This window comes from Staurois parvus, unplaced genomic scaffold (genome assembly GCF_062004578.1).
Source record: "Staurois parvus isolate SC_StPar_1 unplaced genomic scaffold, SC_StPar_1.0 ptg002083l, whole genome shotgun sequence".
Lineage (NCBI taxonomy): Eukaryota > Metazoa > Chordata > Amphibia > Anura > Ranidae > Staurois > Staurois parvus.
Genome location: NW_028319879.1, coordinates 20,009 through 36,735, shown reverse-complemented (window position 1 = coordinate 36,735; position 16,727 = coordinate 20,009). Strand labels below are relative to the sequence as shown.

Here is a 16,727-nt window from a genome sequence, read left to right as displayed (position 1 = left end):
CGGACCCTGCATTCACTATATCCGCTCTCCCCGGACCCTGCATTCACTATATCCGCTCTCCCCGGACCCTGCATTCACTATATCCACTCTCCCCCGACCCTGCATTCACTATATCCGCTCTCCCCGGACCCCGCATTCACTATATCCGCTCTCCCCGGACCCTGCATTCACTATATCCACTCTCCCCCGACCCTGCATTCACTATATCCGCTCTCCCCGCAGTCACTGTATCCTTCTCCTATCTCTCCCCAGCTGGACCTGATCACAGACCTCCTGGGAACGCCGCCTCTTACTGCCATGCGGTCAGCCTGCGAGGGAGCCAGAGCCCACATCCTACGTGGCCCCCACAAGCCGGTAAGTTTATCAAATAGGAAGCCTCGTAAATGAATAACAGCAGAGTCTGATGGGAGCGTTGGCAATAGCACCCAATCCAATACTGCTGTCCTTTTTGTGTTTTTTTATTCCTGTGCCGAAAAGTAGCAGTTGGAACCTGGTTGCTTCAACATTCCTTCCATTCTGTTTTTGCAGCAAATAGGAGGCTCATGTTGGAGCATTATAGAAACCGAACTGTTTTAATTCTGTCGCAGTGACAGAATTTTGTGTGATACATTAATGTGGACGCTGACAGTGGAAATGTTACTTTTAGGGCCATTTCACACCACAAAAATACACTCCGGATGTTTTCCAGATACATTTTTGCTCACAGTTCACACCACACTCCGTTTCCGGTAGGGATGCACCGACATTTCGCCCACTGAAACATACCAGCCGAAAACAGCTTTATCGGCAATTTAGCCGATACAGGAGACTGTGTGTTCTGCAGATGTGGGGGGGGGGGGGGGGGGCAGAGAAAGGCAGGAGAGGAGCAGTGTATACAGTGACTGGCTGTCTCTATATGTCAGTGCCGGTTTTTAAATGTAATTACCGGCTTTTTTTTTTCTTCACTATAGCTCACAGAATCAGTTGTCACTTTTCCTGGAGCTAAAAGAAAGAGTTTCCTTTTAGTTTATTTCCGCAAGTTAAAAGAAACAAAGTTTCCTTTAGCTCCGGGGAAATTGACAGCTAATTCTGTGAGCTATAGTGAAGAAAAAAAAAAGCCGGCGATTGCGTTTTAAAAATTGGCACTGACCTATAGTGACAGCCAGTGGGGGAGTCTCTCTGTATCTGCCACTGCTCCCTCACTGTATACACTGCTCCCCTCCTTGCACACACTGCCCCCCCCCAGCCCCTCCCCCCTACAAAGAGGACCTGTCACTCATATGCTATCACATAGGGGAATATTGGTCCCCTATGTAATAGCAATAAGATCATAAGTTTAAAATATATATATATATATATATATATATACATGAAAGTAGAAAAAAAATTGGAGCTTCCTCACCCCCACATACGCAGACATTTCGGTTTTCGGCCACATGCATTCTGAATTTTCGGTATCGGTTTCGGCATTTCTGTGCACCACTAGTTCCCAGTTCTACTTTTTTTTTTTTTTATTCACTGGAAACTGACTGGAACAGACTGTACTGGTGTGCACTAGGGCCATTGGAATACATGGAAAACACTGTGCATGCATTTTTTGATGCAGAAAAAAAACGCAATGAACTGCATCTAGTGTGAAGCAGCCCTTAAGGATGGTTCACACCAGATGCAGTCCAATGCCTTTTTTTTTTCTACATCAAAAATGCATGCACAGTGTTTTCCATGTATTCCAACGGCCCTAGTGCACACCAGTGCAATCTGTTTCAGTGCGTTCTGGTGCAGAAAAAAAAGTAGAACATGCTGCATTTTTTCTGCACAGAACTGTACTGGAACACAGCAAAATACGCACTGGAACGGAGTGTGGTGTGAAATGTAAGCAAAAACGCATCCGAAACACATCTGGAGCACATTTCTGGCCCTTGGTCGATGAAGTGCTGCATGTCAGTGTGCTTTTACTTGGTGACAGGTCCTCTTTAGCTCAGTGTTCTCCATTGTCTCTCGGCAGCCATCTCTCTCTGTCCTGTATATGCTGTCTGGTGAAGCCACCCATGAAGCTGTTCACCTCCTGTGCCGAATGCTGCTGTTTGATCCGGTGAGTTGTCTTGTGCTCGTCCGCATCTTCCAAGGCATTGTATGTTGGTGGGTGGGGGGCATACTTGGATCTCTGCTTTAATTTTGCATTAACTCTTAATTTTAACCACTTGTGGACTTTTGGCATGAGACGTGCACCCCCGAAAATGAGGAAGTATTTTGTACGCCCCGTCCCGTGCTCCCTGCTGACACTTCCCCCACCACTCCTGCCCGGCCCCACATTGTAACATCGCCTGCCTGTTGTTATTACAGGGGATATGTATATTCTTCGTGATAACAATAAAAGTCATAGTGTAAATCATTTGAAAACATTTTTTTTTTTGTTAAAGCACACCTGTGCGTGCATGCAAAAGACAAACGCACATGTCAGTCCTGCATGGGCACAAACAGCGATTGTCCCGCACATGTGGTACTGCAAACATCAGGTCGAGGGCAGGAATTCTAGCACCAGATCTCCTCTACACACACACACTTTATATTGCCCCAAGTATTGCTCGGCCTGCCTTTCCACACACATGACCTTTAATGGCCCCCCCTTTCTTAGTCCATAGCATCCAATATTGAGTTGGCCCCGCCCTTTCCATGCACATGACCTTTAATGGCCTCCCAGTCTTAGTCCGTAGGATTCAATATTGAGTTGGCCCCGCCCTTCGCAGCTATAACAGCTTCAATTCTTCTGGGAAGGCCGTCCACAAGGTTTAGGAGGGTGTCTATGGGAAGGTTGGACCATTCTTCCAGAAGCACATTTGTCAGGTCAGGCACTGAGGTCGGGGGAGGGGGCCTGGCTCGCAGTCTCCGCTCTAATTCATCCCAAAGGTGTTCTATGGGGTTGAGGTCAGGACTCTGTGCAGGACAGTCAAGTTCCTCCACCCCAAACTGGCTCCTCCATGTCTTTATGGACCTTGCTTTGTGCACTGGTGTGCAGCCATGTTGGAACAGGAAGGAGTCATCCCCAAACTCTTCCCACAAAGTTGGGAGCATGAAATTGTCCAAAATGGCTTGGTACGCTGGCACCTTAAGAGTTCCTTTTACTGGAACTAGGGGGCCAAGCCAAATCCCAGAAAAACAACCCCACACCATAATCCCCCCTCCACCAAACTTTACACTTGGCACAATGCAGTCAGGCAAGTTCCGTAATCTTGGCCACAGCCAAACCCAGACATGTCCATCGGATTGCCAGACAGAGAAGCCTGATTGGTCACTCCAGAGAACACGTCACCACTGCTCTAGAGTCCAGTGGCGGCGTGCTTTACACCACGGCATCCGACGCTTTGCATTGCACTTGGTGATGTAAGGCTTGGATGCAGCTGCTCGGCCATGGAAACCCATTCCATGAAGCTCTCTACGCACTGTTGTTGGGCTCATCTGAAGGCCACACCAAGTTTGGAGGTCTTTAGCTATTGACTCTGCAGACAGTTGGCGACTTCTGCGCACTGTACACTTCAGCATGCACTGACCCCGCCCTGTCATGTGACGTGGCCTACCACTTGGTGGCTGAGTGGCTGTTGTTCCCAGTTGCTTCCACTTTGTTATAATCCCACTAACAGTTGAGCGTGGAATATTTAGTAGCCGGGAAATGTCACGGATGGACTTATTGCACAGGTGACCACCTATCACGGGACCACGCTTGGAGTCACTGAGCTCCTGAGAGCGACCCATTCTTTCACCAATGTTTGTAGAAGCCGTCTGCATGCCTAGGGGCGTGATTGTATACACCTGTGTCCATGGAGGTGATTGGAACACCTGAATCACATGATATGGAGGGGATTGGAACACCTGAATCACATGATATGGAGGGGATTGGAACACCTGAATCACATGATTTGGAGGGCGGGCCCAATACTTCTGGCAATATAGTGTATGTATATATATAATCCATAAAAAAAAAATCATAGAAATGAGGAAGCATTGGTTGATTGAAAAAAGGAAATGAAATGTTTTTACTTGTTATCGTAAGCATTGGCATTTTTATAGCTGAATTTGTACGCCCATAGCAGAAATGTAAATCTGTACAGGTGCAAAAGCGGAAACAGGTAAAGAACGTAGGGCTTTCATTTTGTATTTATTTTATTTTGTCTCAGGTACTTATATAGCGCCGTCAATTTAGCAGCACTTTACATATATATTGTACATTCACATCAGTCCCTAACCCTCAAGGGGTGTACAATCTAAGGTCCCTAACCCTCAAGGGGTGTACAATCTAAGGTCCATAACTCACATTCATACATACACATACTAGGGACAATTTAGACAGGAGCCAATTAACCTACCAGCATGTCTTTGGAGTGTGGGAGGAAACCCACGCAGGCACAGGGAGAACATGCAAGCTCCAGACAGGTGGTGCTGTGGTTGGGATTTGAACCAACGACCCTAATGCTGCCAGATGGAAGTGCTAACCACTTAGCCATCATGCTGTGTATGCTGTTTTATTTATTTATTTTTTTATTGTTGGTATGGCACAACCAATATGCTCATAGCAGAAATGTAAATATGTCAATAGGGGGAGTACAGGTGCAAAAAAGCAAGACCTAAAAGGCTTCCATTTGCCACATGGTTTTATTCTAAAATAAAAAAAATATTTTTTTATTTGTTTTATGTTTTTGTTGTCATTTTAATTTTTCATTTTAAGTAAAGAGATTTTGCCAAGTCATCTGGCCCATAGTAGTAATGTCAGTATGCCCCTGGTCCATAAGAGGTGTGCAGGTGGAGAGGCTGAACTGCTCAAAGACCTGTAAGACTTTCATTCGGTTCACTGTTTTAATCCCCAGCTCAGGTTCTTTTATTATAGATGGCCACGTATCCTGACCACACAGAATCAGGAAGCCATATTATTAGAGCGTTGCGGTCTTACCACTGATGTCTTCTTGCAGTCAAAGAGGATCTCGGCTAAGGATGCCTTGGCCCACCCCTACCTGGAAGAAGGTCGTCTCCGTTACCACACATGTATGTGTCACTGCTGCTACTCCGTGTCGTCCGGCCGTGTCTACACCGCTGACTTTGAGCCCACGGCCACCGACCGATTCGATGACTCATATGAGAAGAGCCTGACTTCCGTCTGGCAGGTCAAAGGTGAGAGACGCTACTGGCTTCTGCTGCGTGGGTTGGGCGGGAGCTGGGGGGTGAGGTCAGAGGTTATCGGGCATAGACTCATGGTAGCTTCATCTTCTGCTCATACAGAGCTGGTTCATCGCTTCATCACAGACCAACAACAGGGAAAACGACCCCCGCTGTGTATAAACCCCCACTCTGCCGCGTTCAAAACATTTATTAGGTAAGCCGTGCTTCTCTACGCCAAATATGTTTTCACGTCTTGCTTCCAAAATACTAAAGCTAGAATCCGACAGACAACTTGATTTATTTCTTTTCTTTTTTTTGTTATGGTTTGTACAACTTTTTACAACAGTTCAACAGTAGGAAAAAGGGGCAGGTGGGGGGGGGGGGCATCTATCAATAAAAAAACCCGAAAAAAAACACCCTCTGCACTAAATGTGTGAATCCGTTGTTATCTGAAAGAGAACTATGCATTCCTATCCTTTACAGTCAAGGAAGCTGCATTTTACTCTGTTCTGCATTGGCCGTGGTGCTGCACATGATCGGCCATGATATCAGCCTCGTGATGGCTTAACAGGTCGGTTGAGAGCTGACATAAGCACACTAGAAACTGTAGTATGAAATGCATTGATTACAACGGTTTTGGAAAAAAAAAGGCCTCTTGCACATGGGCAGGTGGTAAAAACAGGCGGCTGAGTTTTAATACCGAAGCAGCTGCCATACCCAGTAGTTAAGCAACCTGGAGGATGCCAAGATAACATGCAGCAGTACCTGTCAGACTTGTCTGTTAAAATCCAGGGAGGTGTGCCTCCTTAGCCTCAGAGTCAGATCCCATTACTGTGCCCACCACTCAGGCTCCAAGGCAGACTCCATTACTGTGCCCACCACTCAGACTTCGAGGTAGACCCCATTACCGTGCCCACCACTCGGGCTCCGAGGCAGAACCCAGCACTGTGCCCACCACTCGGGCTCCGAGGCAGACCCCAGCACTGTGCCCACCACTCGGGCTCCGAGGCAGACCCCAGCACTGTGCCCACCACTCGGGCTCCGAGGCAGACCCCAGCACTGTGCCCACCACTCAGGCTCCGAGGCAGACCCCTGCGCTATGCCACCACTCGGGCTCAGAGCTGGGACCCATTATTGTGACATCACTCAGGTTTAGAGTCAGGACACATTATTGTGACATCATTCAGGCTCAGAGGCAGACCCCCATTACTGTACCCTTTGTCCAGCTCTTCACTTTCTTTGTATTTTTCTTTTAATATCACGTTCAGCTTTAATTTGAGGTTCACATTAGGGGGAGTTCTTGCTCCTGTACTGTGTACATGTATGAATGTCTTCCAAATGTTTTATTTTTTGTTTGTGATGTTGCTCAGAGACAGAGCCCTGTGGTGTGACATTACTCAGGCTCACAGGCAGACCCCATTACTGTACCCTTTGTCCAGCTTTTCACTTTCTTTGTGTCTTTCTTTGCCAGGTCCACGGCATGGCATTCCTCAAAAGTTTCCAAGAAAGAGGAAAGATGAACAGAATCCTCCTAGAGCTCCGGATATTGGGGACGAAGTCTAAGAAACCAGCTCCGGCTGTTCTCCGTTCACGGCATGAAGTTACCCGAATGTCCTTCCACTGCTGTACATGAGATAGTCCCAACCCCCCGTTCTCTTGCTCATTCCCTGCCTCTCCCCGTTTAATTTCCTCTTATTCCTCTCTGTTCCGCTTCGTAATGCTCTGGTTAAGGACTATACATCTTTATTTCCAGAATCCTATGCGGTTCTTTACCTTCCTCCCCAATGGGGGGGTGGCAGTGATTGGCCGAGGGACGTCATTACGGATAAAGGACGCTGTAAATATTTTCTATACAGAGATTCCTCTGCCTTGTCCAGCTAACCCCTCCCCTATCACTGCCTCACTGGAGCCTCGCCTACCTTGGATCCACCCCTGACCAATAGCGGGTGTGCTACTCTGTGTAGCATTTATTGTAGTGTTTGATATACACGGCCAAAATCTCACTTCTTTCCAGAGGGGAGGTGTGCTCCGTCTAATGCATCACTTCCTATATGTTGTGCTTTTAACCCTTCCTTTTTTTTTTTGTTTTTTTTGTATTCACTGTACAAAGTATCCTCGTGGTTGTTCAGCCGGTAACTAGGATCCGGGCAAATTAATAGGCTTGGACATTGGTTACCAAAGCTACAGGTCCAGTCCAGAGCAGTGCACTTTGGGAAGGTATTGGTGTTAGAGAATCAGAGGCAACCTGCCCGTGTGTGGGATAGCAGGGCAAGCCTTTGATTGGACCTCCATCCTAATCCCCTCCCCCCTTATTCACTATTTCCAAAATCCTTTTTTTCCCTTTTAGATGGAGAGTGTCCCAATGGACTCTAATAGAATGGCAGTTACAGAGTTGTGACCTTCTTCATTGGCTGGGACCTGAGGATAGCAATACTTGTCTGGCAGTTGGTTCTGGTGGGTTTTTTTTTATGAAGGCTACTAGACCGCAGTTTTAATGATCCTTCCACCTCTGTATGCACCAGGGTTGGTTGCTTGACTGGTGTCCAGGCTGCAAAGTGGGCGTGGTTTTTTTCCTCTGTGGCTGACTGCCACCTTGTGCTCATTGGGTAATATATTTTTGAGTTCACAATACCTTGTATCGCTGCTATTCTTGTGGACGGTGGGTGATGGGACAATAGAGGGTTTTAAATCCTGTACAAGGCAGTCAATTACACATCAGATGGTTCAAAATGATTGCCAACTAGTGGACACTAAACAATATTGCAGTGAGGGCATTTCCTCCATATAATGCCATTTTATTGCCTTCAGTGGACACTGAATGGTGCTGAAGAAGAGGGCATCACCTCCTTATAATGCTGTTGAATGCCATCTCATGGACACTGAATGGTCTTGCAGTAGAGGGCATCACCTCCATATAATGCTGTTGAATGCCATCTCATGGACACCGAATGGTCTTGCAGTAGAGGGCATCACCTCCATAGAATGCTGTTGAATGCCATCTCATGGACACCGAATGGTCTTGCAGTAGAGGGCATCACCTCCATAGAATGCTGTTGAATGCTTATGGTCTTGCAGTAGAGGGCATCACCTCCATAGAATGCTGTTGAATGCCATCTCATGGACGCTGAATGGTCTTGCAGTAGAGGGCATCACCTCCATAGAATGCTGTTGAATGCCATCTCATGGACACTGAATGGTCTTGCAGTAGAGGGCATCACCTCCATAGAATGCTGTTGAATGCCATCTTATGGACACTGAATGGTCTTGCAGTAGAGGGCATCACCTCCATAGAATGCTGTTGAATGCCATCTCATGGACACCGAATGGTCTTGCAGTAGAGGGCATCACGTCCATAGAATGCTGTTGAATGCTTATGGTCTTGCAGTAGAGGGCATCACCTCCATAGAATGCTGTTGAATGCCATCTCATGGACGCTGAATGGTCTTGCAGTAGAGGGCATCACCTCCATAGAATGCTGTTGAATGCCATCTCATGGACACCGAATGGTCTTGCAGTAGAGGGCATCACCTCCATAGAATGCTTTGAATGCCATCTCATGGACGCTGAATGGTCTTGCAGTAGAGGGCATCACCTCCATATAATGCTGTTGAATGCCATCTCATGGACGCTGAATGGTCTTGTAGTAGAGGGCATCACCTCCATAGAATGCTGTTGAATGCCATCTCATGGACACTGAATGGTCTTGCAGTAGAGGGCATCACCTCCATAGAATGCTGTTGAATGCCATCTCATGGACGCTGAATGGTCTTGCAGTAGAGGGCATCACCTCCATAGAATGCTGTTGAATGCCATCTCATGGACACCGAATGGTCTTGCAGTAGAGGGCATCACCTCCATAGAATGCTTTGAATGCCATCTCATGGACACTGAATGGTCTTGCAGTAGAGGGCATCACCTCCATATAATGCTGTTGAATGCCATCTCATAGACACTGAATGGTCTTGCAGTAGAGGGCATCACCTCCATAGAATGCTGTTGAATGCCATCTCATGGACACTGAATGGTCTTGCAGTAGAGGGCATCACCTCCTTATAATGCTGTTGATGACCATTTTGTGGACACTAAGTGGCCTTGCAGTAGTGGGCATTGCCTTCCTAAAGTGCTGTTGTGATTGCTATCTTGTGGACACTCAATGGCAATGAATCCCTATAACAGAAGAACACGATGGCGCTTCTAAAGTGCAGCAGAAAACACATTTTATAATAAGAGTAAATGCCCACTCCCACAAGTTTTAAAGGATAAAATGCATGTCATGTAACCCAAAAACCTTCATTTGTGGTCACAGGCAGTGTGGAAGAACATCCAACTAAGGCATGGAAACCTCTTGAGGCTTGAGAAAGAGGTGTTACTGCCTTGAAACATGTAACCACGCCTCCCACACACCTTCAGAGTCCGACGGCCCTGCTGAGGTTCCCACGCTGTCCAGTCTTTGACCGTTTGGCTTCCATGCCTTAACTTACTCTCTCCACAGCGGATCAAAGGTTTGACAGCGTGGGAACCTGAGCAGTGATGTCAGACTCTGGGGGTGTGTACGGGAGGCATGACTACGCGTTTCAAGGTGGTAACTCCTCTTTCTCCAGCCTGGAAGTTTCCATGCCTTAGCTGGAACTTCTTCCACCCTACCCGGGACCACAGATGACAGCGTTTGGGTTAAGTGACGTGTATTTTTAGTATTCATACTCATATGAGTGGATTTTTACTCCTTTTTTTTTTTTTCATAATACATTTATTTTATGCTGCACTTAAAATCGCCCTCTTATTTTCTTCAGATATCTCTATATTTGCAGGGGCTACTCTAAGGACTTTGTGGCCATTTTAGGATCATCTTATGGACCTTTTCCTTACTACATTTGGTTGCTGTTACCCTGGGGCATACTAGTGGTTTTGCGCAATGACAATTCCTAGAATGCTAGTGGACACTCGATGACATTGCCTCCCTATAATGCTGTTGGGTTAAAAAAAAAAAAGCAAAAATCAGCGATAAGCCCCAGAGGAAACAACTATCCAGGGCCTAAGCCTCCTGTTCAGCTTGAATGGAACTGGACCTGTTCCGTGTCACGGTCCTGGAACTAGTATCTAGTAGTTGGAGTCAGGGGCGGACTGACCATTTACAAACACGGGCCCGGGGTCAGTAGGGAGCCCCATGATATGCCCCTGGTACCTTTTTCATAGGCTTTTTTGAGTTTGGGCAAGGACACAGGGGCCCCATGATCCCCTATTGCCCAGGGGCCCCGTGAGTTGTCAGTCCGCCCCTGGTCAGAGTTCAATCTCCCATCTGGGGCTTTTGTCTACTCGCTGCTGCCATCTTGCGGTTGCTGGTTGGCATTGCAATGAAGCAATTCCTCATGACAACAATTGTTCGTGCAGCTATGTCGCTGCCATCTTGTGGTTGCTGGTTGGCATTGCAATGAAGCAATTCCTCATGACAACAATTGTTCGTGCAGCTATGTCGCTGCCATCTTGTGGTTGCTGGTTGGCATTGCAATGAAGCAATTCCTCATGACAACAATTGTTCGTGCAGCTATGTCGCTGCCATCTTGTGGTTGCTGGTTGGCATTGCAATGAAGCAATTCCTCATGACAACAATTGTTCGTGCAGCTATGTCGCTGCCATTTTGCGGTTGCTGGTTGTTGTTGCAATGCAGGATTTTTCTTTTCCCTGCAATATAATGCAGACGTGTGTAGCTGTCTTGTGGACACTGAGTGATACTGCAGCAGAGGATTTTTACTATAAACGACCCACAAGCTGCGGTAGTAATTGTAGGTGTAGCCGTGTTGCTGCCGTCTTGTGGTCAATGGGTAATAATATTGCAGTTGGGTGGTGGTGGTGGAGGAGGGTGGGGGGGACTTCTCCCACCAGAATGCAATGTTGAACCCCCTGCACTGCTGGAGGAACCTGTTACAGCCTCCGGTCGAGAACTGGTAGCTTGAAGGGATGCTCCGTCTTGACTGTTTTTTTTTTTTTTTGTTTTTTTTGTTTGTTTTTTTCCTCTCCCTATTCTCACCGATTTCTTAACTTATAAACTTGTGTACAGATGTGTATCACGTGTGCTAGGGCGAATGACATATATCACTGTACCTATGGTTTGAAACCCATTCAATAATCTACCTCTTCCATTAAGTGTTTATTTTATTATGATTGTTTGAAACTTGTTAAAATATTGTGTTTTTTTTTTGTTTTTTTCCTAAATGTGAAAAACCCGAGTTCCCTGAAAACTTGAATTTAGCATCTACAGGATTTATTTCAAGCCTGTTGGTTGGATCCAGCAGCTTAAATAAACTCTGTCCTGCCTTTTAAACTGGATGTGTTGTGTCGTCTTTTTCAAGTGCCGGCCTTCGCTCGCATGGATCCCGACCCCAGAAAGCCGAACTCCAGGTGGGAAGAATCCAACATTCTAGTTATGTAAACACATTCACTACATTTTCATATACGTTTTGATATTTTAGTTGTAAAAGTTATTTTAAGATTTGTTAAAGTGTCGGGAAAAAAAAAATACAGACATGCAGTACATTATTATATTATTATTATTATTATACAGGATTTATATAGTGCCAACAGTTTATAACAATATAACCACAGTGACTAAATGGTTAGCACTTCTGCCTGGCAGAACTCGGGTCGTTGGTTCGAATCCCAACAGTGGCACCACCTGCCTGGAGTTTGCATGTTCTCCCTGTGCCTGCGTGGGTTTCCTCCTGGTACTCTGGTTTCCTCCCACCCTCCAAAGACATGCTGGTAGGTGAATTGGCTCCTGTCTAAATTGTTCCTGGTATGTGTATGTATGAATGTGAGTTAGGGACCTTAGATTGTACACCCCTTGAGGGTTAGGGAGTGATGTGAATGTACAATATATATGTAAAGCGCTGCGTAAATTGACGGCGCTATATAAGTACCTGAAATAAGTAATAAATAAATAATAATAACCATCTGCCTGGAGTTTGCATGTTCTCCCTGTGCCTGCGTGGGTTTCCTCTGGGTACTCCGGTTTCCTCCCACCCTCCAAAGACATGCTGGGAGGTGAATTGGCTCCTGTCTAGATTGTCCCTAGTATGTGTATGTATGAATGTGAGTTAGGGACCTTAGATTGTACACCCCTTGAGGGTTAGGGACCTTAGATTGTACGCCCCTTGAGGGTTAGGGACTGATGTGAATGTACAATATATATGTAAAGCGCGGCGTAAACTGACGGCGCTATATAAGTACCTGAAATAATAATAACGGGAGACAATACAGTTCAGTATAAGAGGGTTAGGAGGGCCCTGATCCTTGGAGCTTACAATCTAAGACATCTGTGCAACACATGCTCACTTCCCTATGTTTTGTCCCTTTAAAGTGGAGCTCCATCCAAAAGGGGAAGTTCCGCTTTAAGGACTGATCCCCATTAAGGATTGGCACCTTTGGGGGGTGCGGGTACCCGAATATGACAGGTTTCCGGTCCGATCACCTAGGTGATCGGAAGCGGAAGGTATCCTCCCTCCCGGTAGTCTTTTAGGACACGTGACAGGTCCCAGAAGACTACAGGACCATTCATGAAGCGCAGCGCTACCCCCGCATGCGCAGTGGGCACCCGGCTGTGAAGCCGTAATCTATCACAGCCGCGTGCCCACACTGAAGATGCCGGCCTCCTGGAATACAGGACGGCCGGTGAAACGGGCTGCGGGGGGGACAACACGGGACCGAGGGACAGGTAAGTGGCTGTTTTTTAAAAGTCAGCAGCTGCAGTTTTTGGAGCTGCTGACTTTTATTTTTTAACAGGGTGTGCGGAACTCCGCTTTAACCATTTGCCACCGCCCACAGTACATCTACAGGCTAGGCAACATACCCATACATTGCCTCCTGTTACCTGCGCCCCCTGCTCACCTGTGCTGTGATTGGACACAGCACGAGTTGGTCAGCAGGTTTGAGCCAATGATTCTGGCTCTATACCTGCTGATCAACTGGCCAATCACAGCACAGAGTTCTGTGTTTACAAACACAGCGATCAGGTGGTTTCTTTTCCCTGAAAAGCGAGGAGAAAAAACAGATTTGTGAGTATAACCAGCACACATTACACTTGTTAGGCACACAGTTAACCCCTTGATTGGCCTTTGATGTTAACACCTTCCCAGCCAGTGTCATTAGTACAGTGCGCAGTGTTAGCACTGGTCACTGTAGTAGCTTCACTAGTGACATCAGTGTCAGTTAGTCAGTGCCCCCCTCCCCCTCAGCCAGTATGCAAGTGTACAATCCAAATGCACACGTTTCTGCGTTTAAAAATGGCGGTGTGTATAAGTGGACGCTGCAGTGACAATCGGCTGGAACCAACCAGAATCAGCGAGGGAAAATGTCACCGGCACACCGAGGATCACCAATATGAGTCCAAAAGTTTTAATGAAGGATCACATAGTTACAGCAAGGCAACGTTTGGTTTTCTTAAATAGTTCTCCAGTTTCTGTCACAATTTGTCACGTCTGATGAAGAGGTCCTGTGAGACTCCGAAACGTTGCCTTGCTGTAACTATGTGATCGTTCATTAAAAATGTGGACCCATATTGGTGATCTTCGGTGTGCTGGTGACATTCTACCCCCCCCTCCAGCAAGTGTCTGTCTGCACCAGATTGCCCGCCACACTATCACAATCCCACTATAAGTTGCTGATCGCTGCCATTATTAGTATAGCATCTAGAGCTGCGTGAATTCCAGTATACAGGTGTACCTCGGTTTACGAACGACTCGGTTATCGTAATTTTTGGTGTACGAATGAAAATAAATGCCTCGGTTTACAAATTTTTTATGAATTTTTTTTTGCAATACGAAGTGCATGTCGGTGCCGATGTTTCTAAAATGGGGTGCCTCGAGACTGTCCATAATTTTCAAAGGGCACCCCATCCTAAAATGTGAAAAAACTATTCTACTAGTTTTATATAACGCAGCAAGATCCACACATGTAGGACACCCAACATTAGAGGGGATTTATTCTTTCAAAGCAAATACACTTTGGCGCACTGGTACTGACTAGTAGTCCATTGTTTCTCCTCTCCCTCAGTTTTTCTCCATCACTGAGATAATGTGACCCCAGCACTGATGGAGAGAGGCAGGGGAGGGTCAAACTAGGATGCTGTGCAGGCAGCTGACAACCTCCCTATCAGCTGATGATGTCATTGGTTGTCAGGATGCCGGCAGCTAGAAGGTGGTAATGACGCACAATGAAAACGTGGCTTTGTGTAACTAAAAGGCCGGCTTGTTCCACCCGCTGACTTGTATACGGGTTTTGGGCAATTTTTAGACCTTTTGCCAAGGCACCCCTGAAGAACGTCAAGGCACCCCGGGGCGCCTGGGCACCCTGGTTGAGAAAGGGTGCTCTAGGGGAGAAGTAAGTATGGATCCTGGCGTTTACACACCCTGCAATACAGAAAAATACCTGTTGTTGATCTGCAAGAAATACTTTTAATGTTTTGGGCTGGCAACGCACATTATTTTTTGGACTGAAATCAAAGGTGGTGGTGTCAGCCCTGTCCATTTGCCCTTTCCTGAGCTTCCACAGCATAGGGTCTAATTGTTCTGTAGTCCAAGAACTGGGAGGGCTAATGAGACTCCTTGAAGTAACAGGAAGTGAGCAGAGGCCCAGGACAGCTCTAAATTTCACATGCACAAAATTGTGTTGAGATTATTGAAGAGTTAAGCTGCTTGTGGATGATGTCATGTCAGCAGGTGACCATACTGTCTGGATAGACTGGGTCTGAGGAGGCATGTGAATGCATTAAGCAACATTTGAAACTTCTTTATTCTATTAAGTATTAGGAACACACCCCAGCATTTATCTCCACACAGACGCCCTCATCCAATCATAGATTCTCAGGTTAGATGTTTGTGCAAGAACAGGGTGGGAGGTTGTGGAACCACCTGATCTAGTTACATCATCCCATCCTTGGTGTCAGTGCATAGGTGTTCATTTTTACGTAAAACTAGACCGGAAGCTTCCAAACTTTCCAACCTCCCGTCCTGTTCTTGGACAATAATCGTCTCCACATTCCATGGCGATTGGATTGAGGTGTCGGTGCTCCCAGTGTGGATATTAATGTTGTCGTAGCTTCCTGATATGTATGAGAACTGAAGACGTGGCTTGGAGGAGCTATTCATGTCTTCAACATTACAGAACACGTGTAGTTGAAAGTGACTAATTACTACGGTATGTGATGTGTTACATGGGAGTCATGGTGTCACCTATCCCTCTCTTGGCTGTCATGGAGTCACCTATCCCTCTCTTGGCTGTCATGGTGTCACCTATCCCTCTCTTGGCTGTCATGGTGTCACCTATCCCTCTTTTGGCTGTCATGGTGTCACCTATCCCTCTATTGGCTGTCATGGTGTCACCTATCCCTCTCTTGGCTGTCATGGTGTCACCTATCCCTCTCTTGGCTGTCATGGTGTCACCTATCCCTCTCTTGGCTGTCATGGTGTCACCTATCCCTCTATTGGCTGTCATGGTATGCATAACCTATAATCCTCTTGTACGTCATGGTGTCATCCATACCCCTATTTGTCAGCATGGTGTTTCCCGTACCCCTCTTGGCTGTCGAATCAGGTACACTGCTCTTGGCTGTCATATGAATGGCGTCTTCCCTTTTTGGCTGTCATGGCATGTATGATCTCTCCCCTTTTTTGGCTGCCATGGCATATATGACCTCTGTCTCTCTTGGCTGTCATGCCATGTATGGCCTCTCCCCTTTTTGGCTGTCATGGCATGTATGATCTCTCCCCTTTTTTGGCTGCCATGGCATATATGACCTCTGTCTCTCTTGGCTGTCATACCATGTATGGCCTCTCCCCTTTTTGGCTGTCATGGCATGTATGGCCTCTCCCCTTTTTGGCTGCCATGGCATATATGACCTCTGTCTCTCTTGGCTGTCATGCCATGTATGGCCTCTCCCCTTTTTGGCTGTCATGGCATGTATGGCCTCTCCCCTTTTTGGCTGTCATGGCATGTATGGCCTCTCCCCTTTTTGGCTGTCATGGCATGTATGACCTCTGTCTCTCTTGGCCGTCATGGCATGTACAGTTGGGTCCATCTAGATTTGGACACAGGCACAATGTTAGTTTTTTCAGGTATCAACCAAAACATATTCAAGGTATAGTTCTATGATGGATATGGGGTGGAAGTGCGCACTCTCAGGTGTAATTTGAGGGTATGTACATCCAAACTGGAGGAAGGGTTCAGGTATTACAGCTCTTAAGAGTAGCCATCCCCCCTTTTTTCTAGGGACCAAAAGTAATTGGACAATTGAATCAAAAGCTGTTTCATGGCCAGGTGTGGGCTACTCCTTTTGAAAAAGTCTACATTCCTGACAGGTAGGGCTTCGCTCCCTAAAAGTGGATGACGTCTCGTTACTCTTCACTGCAGGAAGATACACAGAGAACGGATCCACCCATGAAGTAAACAAGGCTTCAGTAAGAGGAACTAAACACAATCACTCCGATCACATCATCTTTTACATGTTCATGCAACTGCAAACGTTCTCAGTGTCGGTTTTATTAAAATAATCTCTGATGATCCCAACATGAAGGTTCTGGCACTTCCTGTTATAGGGTGACAACTGTCTC

The 16,727-nt window shown here is 46.6% G+C and overlaps 1 protein-coding gene across 1 annotated transcript in view; it reads left to right on the top strand.

The window, feature by feature from the left end:
- Positions 1–11,446, top strand: part of LOC149432846 (serine/threonine-protein kinase NLK2) — a 31,973-nt gene extending 20,527 nt beyond the window's left edge. Inside the window, exons 7-11 of the mRNA XM_089664871.1 lie at positions 253–354; positions 1,985–2,071; positions 4,941–5,139; positions 5,248–5,341; positions 6,599–11,446. Of these exons, the coding sequence (XP_089520997.1) occupies positions 253–354; positions 1,985–2,071; positions 4,941–5,139; positions 5,248–5,341; positions 6,599–6,647 (531 nt within the window). The 3' untranslated portion in view covers positions 6,648–11,446. The remainder of the gene's footprint in view (positions 1–252; positions 355–1,984; positions 2,072–4,940; positions 5,140–5,247; positions 5,342–6,598) is intronic.
- The last annotated feature ends 5,281 nt before the right edge of the window (positions 11,447–16,727 follow it).